We start from the raw sequence: 15,355 nt of genomic DNA on the forward strand, positions 1-15,355 counted from the left end.
TCAAGAAGAATCGAAACTTTTAATTTGCAACTGATATGGCGTTAATTAAAATAAAATAATAATTGTATATGGGAGACAATTGCAATTATTTTATATGTTTGATGTTGTGACTATGAAATTATTATCAGGCACTTGAATATATTGTACGATAGAAATGATACACAATGAGTTTTGAGTTGCCCATAAAAGTCTCACTTCGTTTTGATTGCATCTTCTCTTATCGGGAAAACCTTTTTAATCCCTTCGAAACCGTGGGAAAACTTATAAGTCTGGGAAAGCCATGCACGAATGGGCCGGCTCGGCCGAAGTGATCCCACGACCTCACTGAAAACCTGTTTCGTTTCGTTTTGTGAGTCAGGAGAGTCCTGGAGATAGAATCAACCCCAATGAGTTGATTGAAACCTCACTAATATAATAATTGTATTACAAACATATACATATCATGAGGTTTATTAAGCCGTTTCATTTAATTGACGTTAAGCTAATGTCAATTAAATGAAAAATCTGTATAAAATAAGGTAATTATAGCAGATGATTACACAACGCTCTGTTTAGAACATTGTATGTGTGTCAATGTATGTTTATGGTCAATGAGATTGTATCTCTGCAATGCTGTATGTCTATCTGTTTTAGCGTAAGCTAATGAACTCATTACCGAATAGATAACTTCAAATACATTATTATAAATAAAGAAGATAACAGCCAAATTGACAACCTCCTCTTTTTTGGGAAGACGATTAAAAGTATAATATTTTTCAGTAAAAAATTATCTGTGATGGCCAAGAATGTATCTATATGCTCATAGTACACAGAACTAGATATATACGTAAATATAATATATGACATAGTTATATACATTCATGTATTAAACATTCAGAAAATATTCCTATTTAAACACCAACTAACTTTATGATACCGTACACAATAAAATATTTTATTGCATGATTGGTTATTCTTAAAATAAAAATTGAAAAAATAAAATATTTTTTTTGATATTATCGAATTAACTGTACCTATAAGCTAAGCTTTTGAACAAATATTGTTTTCAGTAAATCGTATGTACTTAATAAATATTCATAAGATTACAAATACAAACTTCCATTCTGTTTTTGGAGAATATCAAATACTTATTATGGTCAACAAGTTTATTGACCTTTTGTCCATCTTCATATTGAAGTGTTTATTTACCATTATTAACATATCTAAAACTGGTACATAATATCAGGTTAATATGTATGTTAAATATTTCGATACTGCGAATTAAGACATTGTTGACATACATATTGATCACTACAATATGTTTAATCTAAGTATATTTGACCAATTTAGACGAAAAAGGCCACGGTTTCATGTCAATAGTTCTTCAATTAAAAATGTAATTTAAATTAATAATGTAAATAAACAAAACTCATTTGAAACAGACTAATGATGTTACTCGTTTAGCATTCACTTTGTTTGTTTGTTGTGATCATTAATGATTTTAATTAATTATGTTAAATAAATACACAAATAAGCGATAATTTGTCATTTAGTTCGTACCTAAACAAATCAAGCTTGATAGTTCGGACTCCAACATAAAAGGTGAAGATGTCAATATCTGCCAAGTTTTTAAATCAAACTTGTTATCAAACAGATTCGAAGAAAACACACTTTAAAAAAATAAAATAGTTTTTACTTAACAAATTAGTAATAAATAAATTAAATGGCGAACATTACATTTGGAAATAAATTAACTATAGAAACAATAACACAGAGATCGGGAACTATGACGAGACGACAACTACTTCTGGTGCCTGCTGCGGCTCTACTTTGTCTTCTTTCTTCATTGTCTCGGCGCTGGCTTCGGAGGGCGCTCGGTCCTGGCACATGAGGGTCACAGGGTCACGCATGCGCTCCGGCCCACAGTTTTCCGTTGCTCCCAACAGCTTCAACTCGTCCTGTTCGTCTGGGTCAGCCTCGAGGCGGCGTCGGCCAGCGATCACTACCTCGACTGCCCGCCCGTCGCTCGCAGACCTGTCGCCTGCTCCGATCTCGACGCGGTACGGTGTACTAGGTTCTACAAAAGCCTCCATCACACGGACATCAGACCTCTCCTGAATTTCATGGTCCCTGTCTAGAGGTTTGTTGCTCTTGGAGAGTAGGTCAAACAGGTTGATTGGTAGCTTCTTGGGCACGGCGACGAGCAGCAGAACGTTCTGGACGTCAGCTTGCACGTTGACCTCGCCATCCTGGCGCTGGTCGTAAGTGGCAGGCGCGGCGGCCGCGGTCGCGATAAGACAGGCGAGTGCTAGGAGCATGGTGCGTGCGCGCGACAGATCTCACATGCGCTGACTGCGCGCCGCATGCTCCCGCGCCGCTTTTACCAGCCATCCGCGAACCAGTCTGACGCTCGAAACGAGCACACTGTAACGGTTAACACGACATGAATACTGTGTGGACCTAATTCAACGAATGATGTCTAAGTGTTAATTATCAATTTAGAATATAATGACCACAACGTGCGACCAATGTCTGCTGGCTTACGTTATGTGACTCACCAATTCCCCATAGTTCACACGCTTGTTTCCATTGTTCACTAATGCACTTTGTTTTTGTTACTGTTGCATAAAATGTTGTTATTGCTTTATTCTAAAGGTGAATGTTTCTATTAGATAGTTTAAACACGTTTCATAGAGAAATCTGGGGCTTTGAACAGCATCGCGTTCCACATTGGTTGTGTATTGTGATGGGTGCATCCATCAAAACAATAAAGAAAGCAGCGAATGTCGTGTCGTGGCGGCCGATGGAGCCGCGGGGCTCACGCGTGACAGTGACCGCGGGTCATCGATACGATAACCGAGTTTCGCGTGTGCATTTGATATACATACTTACAGATATAAACATAGAAATTTAGCACAAAACGTATTTAGATATTTAACTGCGTAAAACGTTAACAAGCTTCAATTGAGCTGCAAAGGATCCACGACTTGTATCCTTTGATTGTGTCCCGTTACACGCTAAGAATGCGACGTTTACTTAAATGTCTCTTTCTGGTTATAGAATACAGCTAACGTCTATAACAGTATTTATGTTTATAGCCAACACTTACGCTAAATGTTCATATAAAATGCAGGTGACGTTTGCGCACCTTTTGAAGGACAGTTAAGCGTAAATTCTTTAAGAAGTTTACCCGAGGAAACCATTCATATGCAGCCTTCGTTCTCTGAACCAGTCTGTACTACAAAAGACAATTGCATGCGAATCTTCAATATAGTATTTATGATGAACTATCTTTTGCCAGCATTTAAATTCACGTTGCTGGTTTATAAAGAAGAATATCTAGTCTATTCAATAATAGACTGGAACAATTTCCAGACTATAAAATTAAATGTTAGTCCCATGTTGTGTGTACATGATATATTTGTGTACTTGCACACGTTACACTACGAAGTCTAATGTACACGTTGATAAACATAATGTATCGAGTCGCTATTCAAACGTGTCGTATCCGTTTCGTAGATTGTCCATAATCGCGTTGCGGCGTAGGTAGTCGCTACGTAGATACTTCGTAGCACGACGTAGTCTTGCGTAAAAAGATCGTAGCACATCGAAGTCTTGCGTAGATGCTTCGTAACACGAAGCTAGTCGGTACGTAGATATTTCGTAACACGTCGTAGTCGCTGCTTAGATACTTCGTACCACGACGTAGTCTTGCATAGATGTTCGTAGCACAACGTACTCACTGCGTAGATTCTTCGTAGCACAAGCATCGTCGTGATACGTAGATAATTCGTAGCATGACGTAGTCGCTGCGTAGATACTTCGTAGCACGACGTAGTCATTACGTAGATACTTTGTAAGCGCGTCGTAGTCTTCCGTAGATACTTCGTAGCACGACCTAGTCGCTGCCCTTAACACTTTGTTGTCACGTTGTTGTAGACTTTGCGTGGAGACTTAGTAAACGCATCGTAGAATTGCGTAGATACTCTGTAACGCATTGATACATTGTAGTCTTGCGTAGGCAGTTTATAAGCGCGTCGTAGTCATTGTGAAGATACTTTGTAATGATTTTTTAGTATTTGCTTAGATTAGTCGTTCATTTGTTTGTGGATTCTTTTGTTCTTAGATTCGTATCGTATTATTTAGACACTTTAGTATACTTTTTTTTTTATGCAGATTATTTGATCTCGCACGAGATTTGATCAGATTTATCTTATTTTGTGGATTTTGTTGTTGTTGGCGCGTATCGATATCCTAATACACAAACGTACGTGTATTGTATGTATCGTTGGCATGTGTACATAGTAATAATCAGTTATTTCAATGTTACAAGCAGTTTCATTTCGTTCAATATTATTCAAATACAAACTCCAATTTTATTTATTAGTCTAGATAATTAATGGAAAATATTTGACTGTACGGTTGGTACCGGCTGCCGCACAACGCGCAGAGGTTTCGATTCCCGAAAGGAGCAACTCTCTGTTTAATGCACAAATTGTTGTCATGTACGAGTATATGTGTGGACGTGTATGTTTGTAAACGCACCTACGACAAAGGAGAACATTCTGAAGAGAGGCAACGTTTTTTTTAACTATGTAAAATAAGTAAGATCATATTTTTTTTCCTCAAAGGATACGTTAATCGCAAGGATAACAGGTGTGAAGTTGTTTTAGTAAAAAAACAAATACAAAGGCACAGTTCATTGACTCAGTTATTATCCCTGACTGAGCAACTTTTTTACTTCGCTACGGTGCTCTGGTTTGATTCCCGTGTCGAAGTATAAAATGTGTGGACGTATTGCGTAATGGATTTCGTTTTACAGTTACATTTTAATCTCTATTTCTATTAAGACTTTTGTTATGGTTTATAAACTGTACTTAATTGCTTGACATGTTTACTCTAAAAAAATCGATTTACAAGACTTTGTAAAACCTTAATCATCGTTCTATCATTCGTTTTATTACCCGTGCCTTTGTTTTTCTTCCCTATTCTCTAAAAACAATATTATGTTTTATGTTGTAAGTATTTCGTTATTATGCATAGATATCAATCCTTAGATATTCGTTATTGATATTAACGATTCAGCTTAGTTACCTGTTTACATTGATGGTTCATAAACCAAGACATTTACCACTTAATTCAATCAATACAAAATTTTGGGTGAGCAAAACAAACAACATTTTAGGGATTTTTCAATAAGAATTATTATTTATTTTCAACGAAACAATTTACATATAAGTACATTAAAATTAACTTACAAACTAAAATAAATGCATCTTTCCATGGCTGTGTCTTCTCTCTCGATATCAGTACAAAATTATAAATTAACTAAAGAAAACTAAAGATTTGAGAACTGTTCACACTCTACGGCTATTCAAAGTATTTCTCCAACGGTATATACTAAAAACTAATGTCATGTTAAACATGAAGCTTTCAAACAACGCTAGCTTACGTTCTGATATGTAAAGTATACCGTTGGTAAAACAAATTGTTTCTTACAGACATAGACATAGAGTGTAATTTCCCAAATCTATTGAGTATTTGTTAATTGATCACAATTTTTAGTTAATGGTGGCGGGTTTTTCTGAGAAGTGGCATCAGAAAGCTGGCCAGGCGATGTTTCAGTCTGTGGATAAAGAAAAACATAAAGTTAATAAATATATACGAAAGCATATCATTTGCGAGACAATCTAAAAGATTTTTAGGTACATAAGCAAAACAAGCTAACTTGAGCATGTTTAAACTTTCAACAGTTCAAGTTATGTTTAACTTCATAATATAACGTTACTTTCTTAATATGTGAACATTTAACACAACACATTGTCACATTGACTTTATTTAATTCAATTTGCATGATTCTAAATGAACTTCATAAAATAAAGAAGTAATTTTTACCTGTTTACTATAATATTCGCGATTTATCTGGGGAATAGAAAGAAAAACATCGTTTCAACATCTATTACACTTATTTTGCAAAGTTTCAAAAGAATCATGCATGAACAGTTAATTTTATTGCATGTTATCGTTATTGTGATTATGTAGGGAGAAAATAAAGTTATTAATGAGCTTTTTATTCAAGCGTTTTGTAAATTAGTGATGTGTTTATTTGATTGATTGTTATATTGTTGAATGAAAAAGCTTACAAGTGTGTGTGTGTGTGTGTGCACGAACAATGTATTTCAATGCCTACCTTTGTGCTTTCTCCTGTTTCCTCAGCGAAGCATCCTTCTTCTGGATTTTCAAGTCGCTGTCCAAACTAACATCACTCAACGAGGATAGAGGCTCGGCGGGCTTTGCTGGTTCCTCCGGCTTTGCTCCTTGAGGCTTTTCAGCTTCAGCAGGCTTCTCCTCCTGAGGTTTGATTTTCTGAGGCTTCTCCTCCGGCACGGGCAGAGAGACCAATTGAATGCCAGGCGACGATGATGACGAGCCCTGTGGAGGCTTAGGTTTGTACTCATTGTTGTACTCGTCCATAGCCAGGTCTAAGAGATCGTCCATATCCCCGAGAGCGGACAGCAAGGACTCAGCCGGGGCCACTGCAATCACCACGCCGTCGATGTTCAGTCTGTAGTTCTCTGTGCCATTCTGTCGCTGGTCGTAGTGCTTCGTGGCGCAGTCGGGCGCAGGCGCAGCGCGCACCACCGCCACCAGCACGGCCACCAACGCCACCTCGCACACCACTCGTCTGTAGTTGACCATCGCGGAAGGTGTCTGTGGGCGCACTGAACTTCGGTCGCGGCTGTGGGACCCGCTATGTATCCATTCTCCGCTGCATCTTTTATTTATTTGCCCAGATAGCGGTACAGCCAGACGCGGCTTCGACTAACCGCGCGACCCGTCGTAGTTAAACTGGTATTAACACAACAGAATTGTGTAATAAATACAGGTATCATCCGTTATGTTAACAGGAGACATTATATTGTAACTTTCATTACCATCCGTATCCCGGAGTCAGGAGATAATGTATCCTGCTGATACCGCGGTCCGATGTAGTGTTTACATTATATTTATAGAACTGTAGGTATTGGAGATATGGAGGCCGTCGACTCAACCCAATAACCCGTTAACCTCTGCTATCGAATACGACAGTTAAAAGAATTGATGGCAATTTATTTTTGGCAATCGACAACTAATTATTTTTTGTTGACTTGTGAAGTTGTGACACATAAATGTTAAAGTCATTGAAATTAAATAGATGTGAGTTGTAGAGATTAATATTATACAAAGGAACAAAGGTTCGAAGTAGGTAATTGTACAAGTACCTAGTCGGTGATCATGGGATTTGTAAGAAAATTAAACTTTCGTGTACTCATTAGTCTACCTACAATTGAAGTGCTTTTGCATCCAATACCACATACCTACAAATGTTAAATTCCTTATGTTATCTACTGATATCAAATACCAAACTTTTAAGTTAGTTATCGAAAAAAAAGTTACTTGTGTATAATCATTGAAGCTTTTAAGTCTTCCCTCGTTTTGTAACAATAGGTATTGGCAACAAGATTATGTATGAACATCTAACTAAGACAGTAAATAAGTAATTAATAATAAGTTAATCTGTGTTCAGTGGCACAGATCGTGTGCGGTGGAACAACCTGTAGCTGATGGGTCGCAGACAGCTTTCAACTAACTGTATCTACCACCTACTTGCACCATCGCATCGTCGATAAACGGTAAAACAACTACATTTTACTTTATTTGCCCTTTTCTCAGATCATTATTTGGACGAATTAAGTTTAGTGTTGGCTTGCTTGAGTATTTATGTAAGTAGGTGGCACGCAATGTTTCCTTTTGTCTTGTTTGTAACTGCGATAGAATGGAGAAAGTACCGAAGCTTTTAATAAGAGACGATAGCTTTATTTTTAAATAGGCATTTAAATTAATGTAACGGATTAATTTCAAGCTGCTTCGTCGCAACCTAAGACGTGGACATTTTCTTATGTTTATAGATTAGGAAATTCTCAAAATCCAGGACCACAGTACCTAGTATAAAATCGTGAGTAGTATAGGCTCACCCCTAGAAAAATAATAAGTTGTAATAAGTAGGTAATAATTAGACAGGTCCAAAGAAAAGTATCTAAGTACGTGTACGTACTTAGATACGTTTCTTTGCAATAAATCTTCCTACTAGGTACGTAAACGTACCTAGTAGGAAGATTTTGAAACTGATTTATTTACGGAGAGATAAAATATATACCTACTGAAATAAGCTGTCTATCTTCATCCTATTACATTTACTCTCAACGTTTTAATTTTCTAATAGATAATAAATATATACCTAAATATGATTCTGAAAGTTTCATATAAACGATCATATTATAGTGGTAATTAATAGAGTTGTCCACTTTAGTTTTTATGAGTCGATAGATTTCTAGACAAGACCTAGAAACGGTTAGCTCTTCACAAACAGGTTACAGTACTTTCTACCAGTCCGCTGTCCACACCCAGTTAGTTATATTTTATGGCGATTGCCTTGTTTCTCTGTTAAATTATTTACCGGTTTACTTGACATCGGCTCGTTGGATTACTCAAAGGAATCCCGTAGCTTCAAATTTAATGTTCATTTACTTGTGTAAAGATTTTACGTCGATAAGCACCTACTTATTTTGCTTTGCTTAGTTTCCATTCACTTTTTAATGCATTTCAAAACTTAACTTAGTATTAGGTATACTGTACCTGCTCTGGAGTTGCAGGTAACCATGGGCGGCGCTGATCGCTTACCATCAGGTGATCCGTCTGCTCATTTGCCCCCTTTGCTACAAATAAGTCCTAAATGCATATTATAATAAGATTTTAACATCAATAAGGCTTACGATCGTAGCGTAGCGGTTGGTAGCCAGTTACTGTGTAACGTATCGCAACGTAGGTTTGATTCCCGCATTGAAAAATGGCTGTTCCTGGTCTGGATGTGATGTGCAAGTTTATCTCTTACTGCCTCAGAGACATTCAATGATTACTTAAACTACTCCTTCACAACGATTTTGTATCGAAAATGATTGCTAAGGTCTGGGTTAATTAACCATTAAATGACTCTGAGCGCGGCGGTTACCGAATTTCACACATCACATTAATTGAAAAATAAATTTTACAGCTTTTACACCAATCGACCTAGTAAAAGCTCCATTAAGTGCCTATAAACTAGAATTAGATGCAAGTCAGAACTCGTCATTTTGGTTATAATAAATTAAGTGATCCTTTTCGAGTGTCGCTGTGATATCCTTGAATACATTTGGGTAAGTACTGGTTTGTAAGTAGGTCAAATGCCAATTGAGTGTTTTTTAACCGTTGTATTCCCATACAAACGGTCCAGTTTGCCAGATAACTGTACCCTTAGGACGAGTTTGCTTTACGCTAAACGAGAGCGCTTTGTACCCTTAGTATGGGTGTGCTTTATGTTGGGCGAAAATGAAATGAGATCGCTCCGATTGGCTGGCACGACTGAACTAACCAATCAGAGCGCCGAACGCACTCTCATTTCGACCTCGTTAACGTAAAACAAACTCGTATTAAGCTGTAGTAAGCTCGCTCATAATAAGGCTTGTAAGTACAACAGTACCGATTGCCAACCTGTAGGTACCCTTGGTTGCTTAATTCGAGCCGACCAATCAGAACGCCGAACGCGCTCTCGTTTCGATTACTTTAAACGTAAAGCAAACTCATACGGGGTATCCCTAGTCTTGCTTGCTAATTTATTAGTGTCCCTTACCATCGAAAAATATCTTTAGGATCAAGTTTCTGTACTTTGACATTGATATTTAAATAACCTGATATTAACTAGTATGTGTAGAGTTATATGTTTAGAAATGTATGTACATAAGATTAGATTAGTCAAAGGTAGTAAATAAACAGTGATCAAAGTAAAAATATTTCTTTATTTTCTTCAGTAAAAATTGTATTTTGGGAAGACATTATTGTGCACAGAATTTGGTAAAAGAATACGAGTAAGTATAGGTACAATAAAAATATTTTCTCCAATTTGTAACCATTTCACTTTTTGTTATGTAATATGCCTCTTATTTTTGAAAGGATGACACATGACTAACAAATGTAACCACATATAAATAGATGACAGCCTATAAGTAGCTGCTGCTAACCAAAAGCCTCTTCTCGCACGGAAAAGGTTTGCGCATTAATCACCACGCCTGCTCAATGCGGGTTGGTGATTTCAAACATAAGTATAAGAGTTCCTCAGGATGATTTCCTTTAAACCTTTGACAGTGGTTAGACATCACTGATAAATGGGGAATAAAACAATCTTAGAAAGTACATATAACTCGGAAAAAGGTACATTGGTACTCACAGTAACCATACAAATATAAGAAAAAAATAATATCAACTAGCACACACATAAGTATCAATGAATGAATAGAAATGTCAGAATCATTAACGATAACAATATATACTACTATATTATACATCGGAATATAGTAAAGTACTCTTTTATATCAGAATCCAATAATTATAAACTAAAATGAACTTTATCAACAAACACATAAAACAAGAATTCAACATATTCTGGCATTACGCAAACTTGGGACTTTTGCTGAGTAGGACAAATATCAATTTAAGATTTTGAATATGACTCACTGAGTACTTGACTGCATCTTGGCACACTTTTTTTAATATAGATTCCTTAAAAAGCACATCGAATAATTCTTGAAGTTGAGTCAAGTCCATCGAACAGAAGTCTCTCGTCTATGCATGCAACAAATAAGGCACTTATTACGAAGACTATGTTATTAAAGGCACTAAAAGACTTAAATCTACATTAATATCTTAACACGAGTACAAACACATTTTAGTATCAACTTGCGCAAGTTTAGCGCAAAGAGTAATGGTAGCGCAACCAGCACGGTCCCTTAGTTTAAAAAAAATGGCGTAACTTAGTAAAAATGTTTCAAACAAAACACACAACATTGATAACATGATTCGAGAATGTCAAAATGTATAATGAATTAACAAAAAAAAAAATGAAGAGGTATTTGCAATATAACAGGTGCTGAAAATTCCGTAAATATCATACTTTTTGCAACATAAGTATTATTTTAATTCTATTACCTACATTAACAGTAGACAATATCCATGTTCTAAAATTATTATTATATTATTTTAGTATTAATTGAATGTTAATCTGAAAACAGTCAGTAATTTATTAAAAAAATAACACTTCAAGCTTACAACAGCATGGAAAACAAACAGAAACCACTAATTCTAGGTACAAAAATAATATCGTTCTAATAAAATAATTACTCTGGAAATACCAACAAGAATTACAACATAACATTCCTTCGAAGGTGTCAACAGAACGTAACAAATGTTAGAAGATTTGCAATAGTTACGAATCTCCTACATTAAGGAGTGACCCTTCTGCTTAATGGGAGAAAAACCGATAACACTAATATTATTACCATGTTCCCGGATGAACTGTTCATCCGTGATCATGGCGCTTGCAACATGGTAAATATCCCGTTTCAAGTTAAAGTTAGTGACCATGTCAGTTTAAAAACTTAAACCAATAACCTTCGCCCTAAAAAAACAGGGAGAACCTGAATATCTATTATGTATCACACTTATTGTACTCAGCGACGATAGTATTAAGGACTGTGTTGTAGAAGCCGTCGTCATGCCGCAGCCTGTACAGCGAGGTGGTGAGGTACCGCTGCACCAGCGTGGCGCAGGCGGCGGCCGTCAGTCCGCCATTGCAGATTGAACGGGACGCACAGCATAACGTCACCGCTTGGCGCCAGATACGAGTGGTCACTGAAAATGGAATACTTGAGTCATGAGTAAATGCATAACTAATATAAGTAGTAATGAGTAAATAAATACATGAAGAGGTGTATACAACTTGACTGCGAGGTCACAAGTGCGACTGCCGTACAAGGGGTCTCGGGCTCGAATCCCTGGTCGGGCAAAGAATTGATGGGAATTTTTCGGTTTTCAAAAATTTTTCAGTAGTAGCACGGAGTCTGGAACTGTGCCCAGTATATGGCAATAGGCTCACCCCTAGGACTTATAACACAAATGGTGAAAAAGGAATCCCAAGGATAGAGCGTGAGGTACTTAATATTGTTAAACCATGCTACTATCAATCAAGTGTACCAGGATGTACTATTAAGACTAGCAAAGTAATGAGATTGTTTAACTAATAACCAAGCTAGATACGTACAAAACCGTTGCATATCCATGTCACAGTGCTGCAACAGTTTCTGTATGGAGGAGGTGTTTGGTACAGCCGGTATGTTGTTCCCAGTCACTATCACAGAGCCTTCTACCACCGCCTCCTTAAGCACATCGCCGATTTCTGCTACCAATGCCTGCAACAAATGTTATACGTTGTTATCGCAAAAAAAAATACACGGTTGGCGTGGTGGCTAGGCCGGCTGTCGCGCAGCGGGTTGCGGGTTCGCACGAAGCAATTATTTGTGTGATCTATAAATTGTTGTTCGGGGTCTAGGTGTAATGTATATGTGAACTTGTATGTTTTTAAACGCACTCACGACACAGGAGAGAATACTAGTGTGGGGAAACATAAAAAAAAAAAATGTACATATATGCTAATTTAGGTAAAAACTAGTCTTGTTTACTATAATAAAGTCATATAAGAATTTAAATAATGGTATTGCTATAATGTGTGATGTAATGTATTGCTGTAATATGTGCTATTTACATTTCAGAATTCACAACATTACATACAAGTATCGATGTTAATACGTGAATACAGTTGAAATAAAGTACTGATTAAATTACCTGAGTGTCAAGGGAACCATTTGCAGTCTTCTTGTTGTCGTCTTTCATAACATGTAGCCAATAACTTGTGGGAATGTGCTGTAACAAAATGGTTCAGCTTTCAAAAATTATGCTTCTAAAATTCTTGTAAAGCTTGAGCAGTATAGCATCTTCTTATTTTTAAAGGGAACCTAATACAACTGGTACATTTCAGCTGAATAATATTACTTTGTCAACAAATCCTATGTGTACATTATAATTATGTCTTTACTAGCTGTTGCATGATACTTCGTCCACATAGAATTATAAAGTCTAATATAAAAGTAGCCTAAGTTACTCTTTAATAAAGTCAACCAATAAAATTCGTCAATATTGGTCCAGCCATTTCAAAGATTACCCAGAAAAAATAGACAGATAAGAGTTGTAAACATATCATTTGGGTGTAGGTATGTATCATATTATGTATATTAATGTAGATTTCTACATGACACATAATTCATGTATGTACTTACATTAGTATCAGCCACCATAAGTATCCTATGAGCATGTGGCTGGTCAGTAGTGTCAGGAGACAGTCTGTTCACACAGTCCGGGTACATTTCCACCAGAACTACACTGTTCTCACCACCCAACTTGCATTTACTTTGTTCCTTTATTGCAATCTCGTCTAGTTTATCATATATTTGGGTTGCTACCTTCGGTTTTACTCCTGGAATGACATAAATTATATTTTTAAATATATTTTTAAATGATACATAGTAGTAGCTATGATATAAAGAATAAACTTTATGTACAGAACACTTATACACAATTACAACACAAACAGAAGATTTAACACCAGATTTTAACTTACCTCATTCTAATTAAGACAGCATGGAAAAATTTCAAATAATTTATTAGTTTCATATTCAATAAGGTATGTATTTAATAACAATAACCGGCATTATCATTATGGTCTTAGATTCTTTGGACAATTATGGTAATGGAGTATGAAAGAAGCAAGGTAACTCGCTCAACAAGTATTATAGGTCCACCTCTTTATAGCAAAGGTGCTCACACCTTTAGCTGGATACTCACTTATCCAGTGTAGCATGTAACATATCAGATACTGTATCCAGTGTTCTGGCAGCTCATAGCTAGATGTCCTGTAGACCGTGGACCAACCATACCCACTTGCAGGTTGATACAGTATCTGATACGTTACATGCTACACGGCTAAGTGAGTACCCAGCTATTGGATGATTTTACCCACTCAAAACAGAGTATCACCTAGTATCAAAAATAAAATCTTACCAAAGTGTGCAGCCACCACATCAACATCAGCATCCTCACACCAAGCCAGTATTATCTGCATACTTTGTAATATGGAACACTGCAGACGAAAGAAGAAGGATCCAGCCCTTATTGGTTGAGTCTTGCCACAACCCTCACATATCCATTGCACTCTGAAAATTAAATACCATGTTGATTAACAAAAATATTTTTTATTTTCTCTCATATTTAATCACTGAAGAATATCTTGGCTATACCTAATTTTCATTTAATGAAATTTTAAAAATATATTAAGGGCCTGTTTCATACTTTCTGTTTAAGTTCCTGCAATACATTTCCTATTATGGAAAATATTTCAAATTTTATGGCTATTAGACTAACCACACACCCTAAATAATAATGTGTACATAGTGCATGCATGCTTGTGTTCATATAATGTAATGAAATGTTCATAGGCCACATACCAGGTGGGCTGTGCTACCTACTTGCGACTATTGTGATAGAAAAAAACAAGTCTTATGCATTGTAAGACTATAAATTTATAGATCAGATAGATAATGACCAAGACTTATGCACATACCTGTCAACAACTCTGGCTGTCCTACAGATAACATTGCAGTTGGAGCCCTCTGCTAGACATTTAACACTTTTAGGTATAAGTTCACATGACTGCAGTCTCTCAACTAATTGATACTCCAGCCTCTGATCTCCTTCCTTATTTATAAAGTTCTTGTACAGTTGTAGATTACTGGAAAAAAGTTTATAAGAATGGTAAATAAAGCCTAACATAGTAATGAATTACAAAAATAATAAATAGGTATAAAATTAATATCACACTCCACCACATAAGTCTCAAGTGACCATGTACGTGTTGTACTAACATATTCGTAGTTATTGGAATTAAATGATAATCAAAATAAACATACCCAGGCTGTGTAGCAAATGGCAGTACAGGTTCAACATCTTCGGATTTACTTAAGTTACTAATATTGCTATCGTGAGTCGTTGAATCTGGTTCCATTCTTGTATAGTTAATACCCCTTTTACTCCGTTCTCACTTAAGTGTTTTCAACATGGTATTGTTGTTGTTGACTCAGTTTGAAATAATTTATATAAATATCAAAGTATGAGTTTCTAAGTAAAGCCTTAGTTTCAATTTAGTATTTTGTTACTTATCCCAATGATAAACTACAACGCATTTTGTCAATAAATTTAAGCAAAGCTTAAATTAATTCAAATAAAAATAATGTAATCCAGTTTACAACTTCAATCCGATTAATTTGACGTTGACATTGACAATTTGGGTTTTGACATCTATTAATATTGCCATTCGTCAAAATATACATTTTGGTTTATTTTCCCGTAAAAACAATGT

General features: G+C 36.1%; 3 protein-coding genes across 4 annotated transcripts; all 3 read right to left on the reverse strand.

Moving 5' to 3' along the window:
* Nucleotides 1-1,656: 1,656 nt before the first annotated feature.
* Nucleotides 1,657-2,358, reverse strand: LOC118266612 (uncharacterized). The gene has a single exon (XM_035580056.2). It carries the CDS (start codon nt 2,295-2,297, stop codon nt 1,764-1,766), a length of 534 nt encoding a protein of 177 aa, XP_035435949.2. The 5' UTR covers nt 2,298-2,358; the 3' UTR covers nt 1,657-1,763.
* Nucleotides 2,359-5,158: 2,800 nt separating this feature from the next.
* Nucleotides 5,159-6,828, reverse strand: LOC118266985 (uncharacterized). Of its 2 annotated transcripts, XM_035580681.2 has the most exons (3): nt 6,170-6,807; nt 5,875-5,901; nt 5,159-5,605 (listed from the first exon to the last, which is right to left on the reverse strand). In XM_035580681.2, exons 1-2 carry the CDS (start codon nt 6,676-6,678, stop codon nt 5,898-5,900), a joined length of 513 nt encoding a protein of 170 aa, XP_035436574.2. In that variant the 5' UTR covers nt 6,679-6,807; the 3' UTR covers nt 5,159-5,605; nt 5,875-5,897. The 2 variants fall into 2 exon arrangements, with proteins under 2 accessions (XP_035436574.2, XP_035436573.2); XM_035580680.2 differs by lacking the exon at nt 5,875-5,901 and having other exon boundaries at nt 6,170-6,828.
* A 3,003-nt stretch (nt 6,829-9,831) lies between these two features.
* On the reverse strand, nt 9,832-15,259 carry LOC118267150 (uncharacterized). The gene is made up of 7 exons (XM_035580961.2): nt 14,907-15,259; nt 14,561-14,728; nt 14,002-14,153; nt 13,221-13,417; nt 12,730-12,807; nt 12,149-12,296; nt 9,832-11,739 (listed from the first exon to the last, which is right to left on the reverse strand). Exons 1-7 carry the CDS (start codon nt 14,999-15,001, stop codon nt 11,537-11,539), a joined length of 1,041 nt encoding a protein of 346 aa, XP_035436854.2. The 5' UTR covers nt 15,002-15,259; the 3' UTR covers nt 9,832-11,536.
* Between the last annotated feature and the right edge of the window lie 96 nt (nt 15,260-15,355).

Source organism: Spodoptera frugiperda, chromosome 23, assembly GCF_023101765.2.
Source record: "Spodoptera frugiperda isolate SF20-4 chromosome 23, AGI-APGP_CSIRO_Sfru_2.0, whole genome shotgun sequence".
Taxonomy (NCBI): domain Eukaryota; kingdom Metazoa; phylum Arthropoda; class Insecta; order Lepidoptera; family Noctuidae; genus Spodoptera; species Spodoptera frugiperda.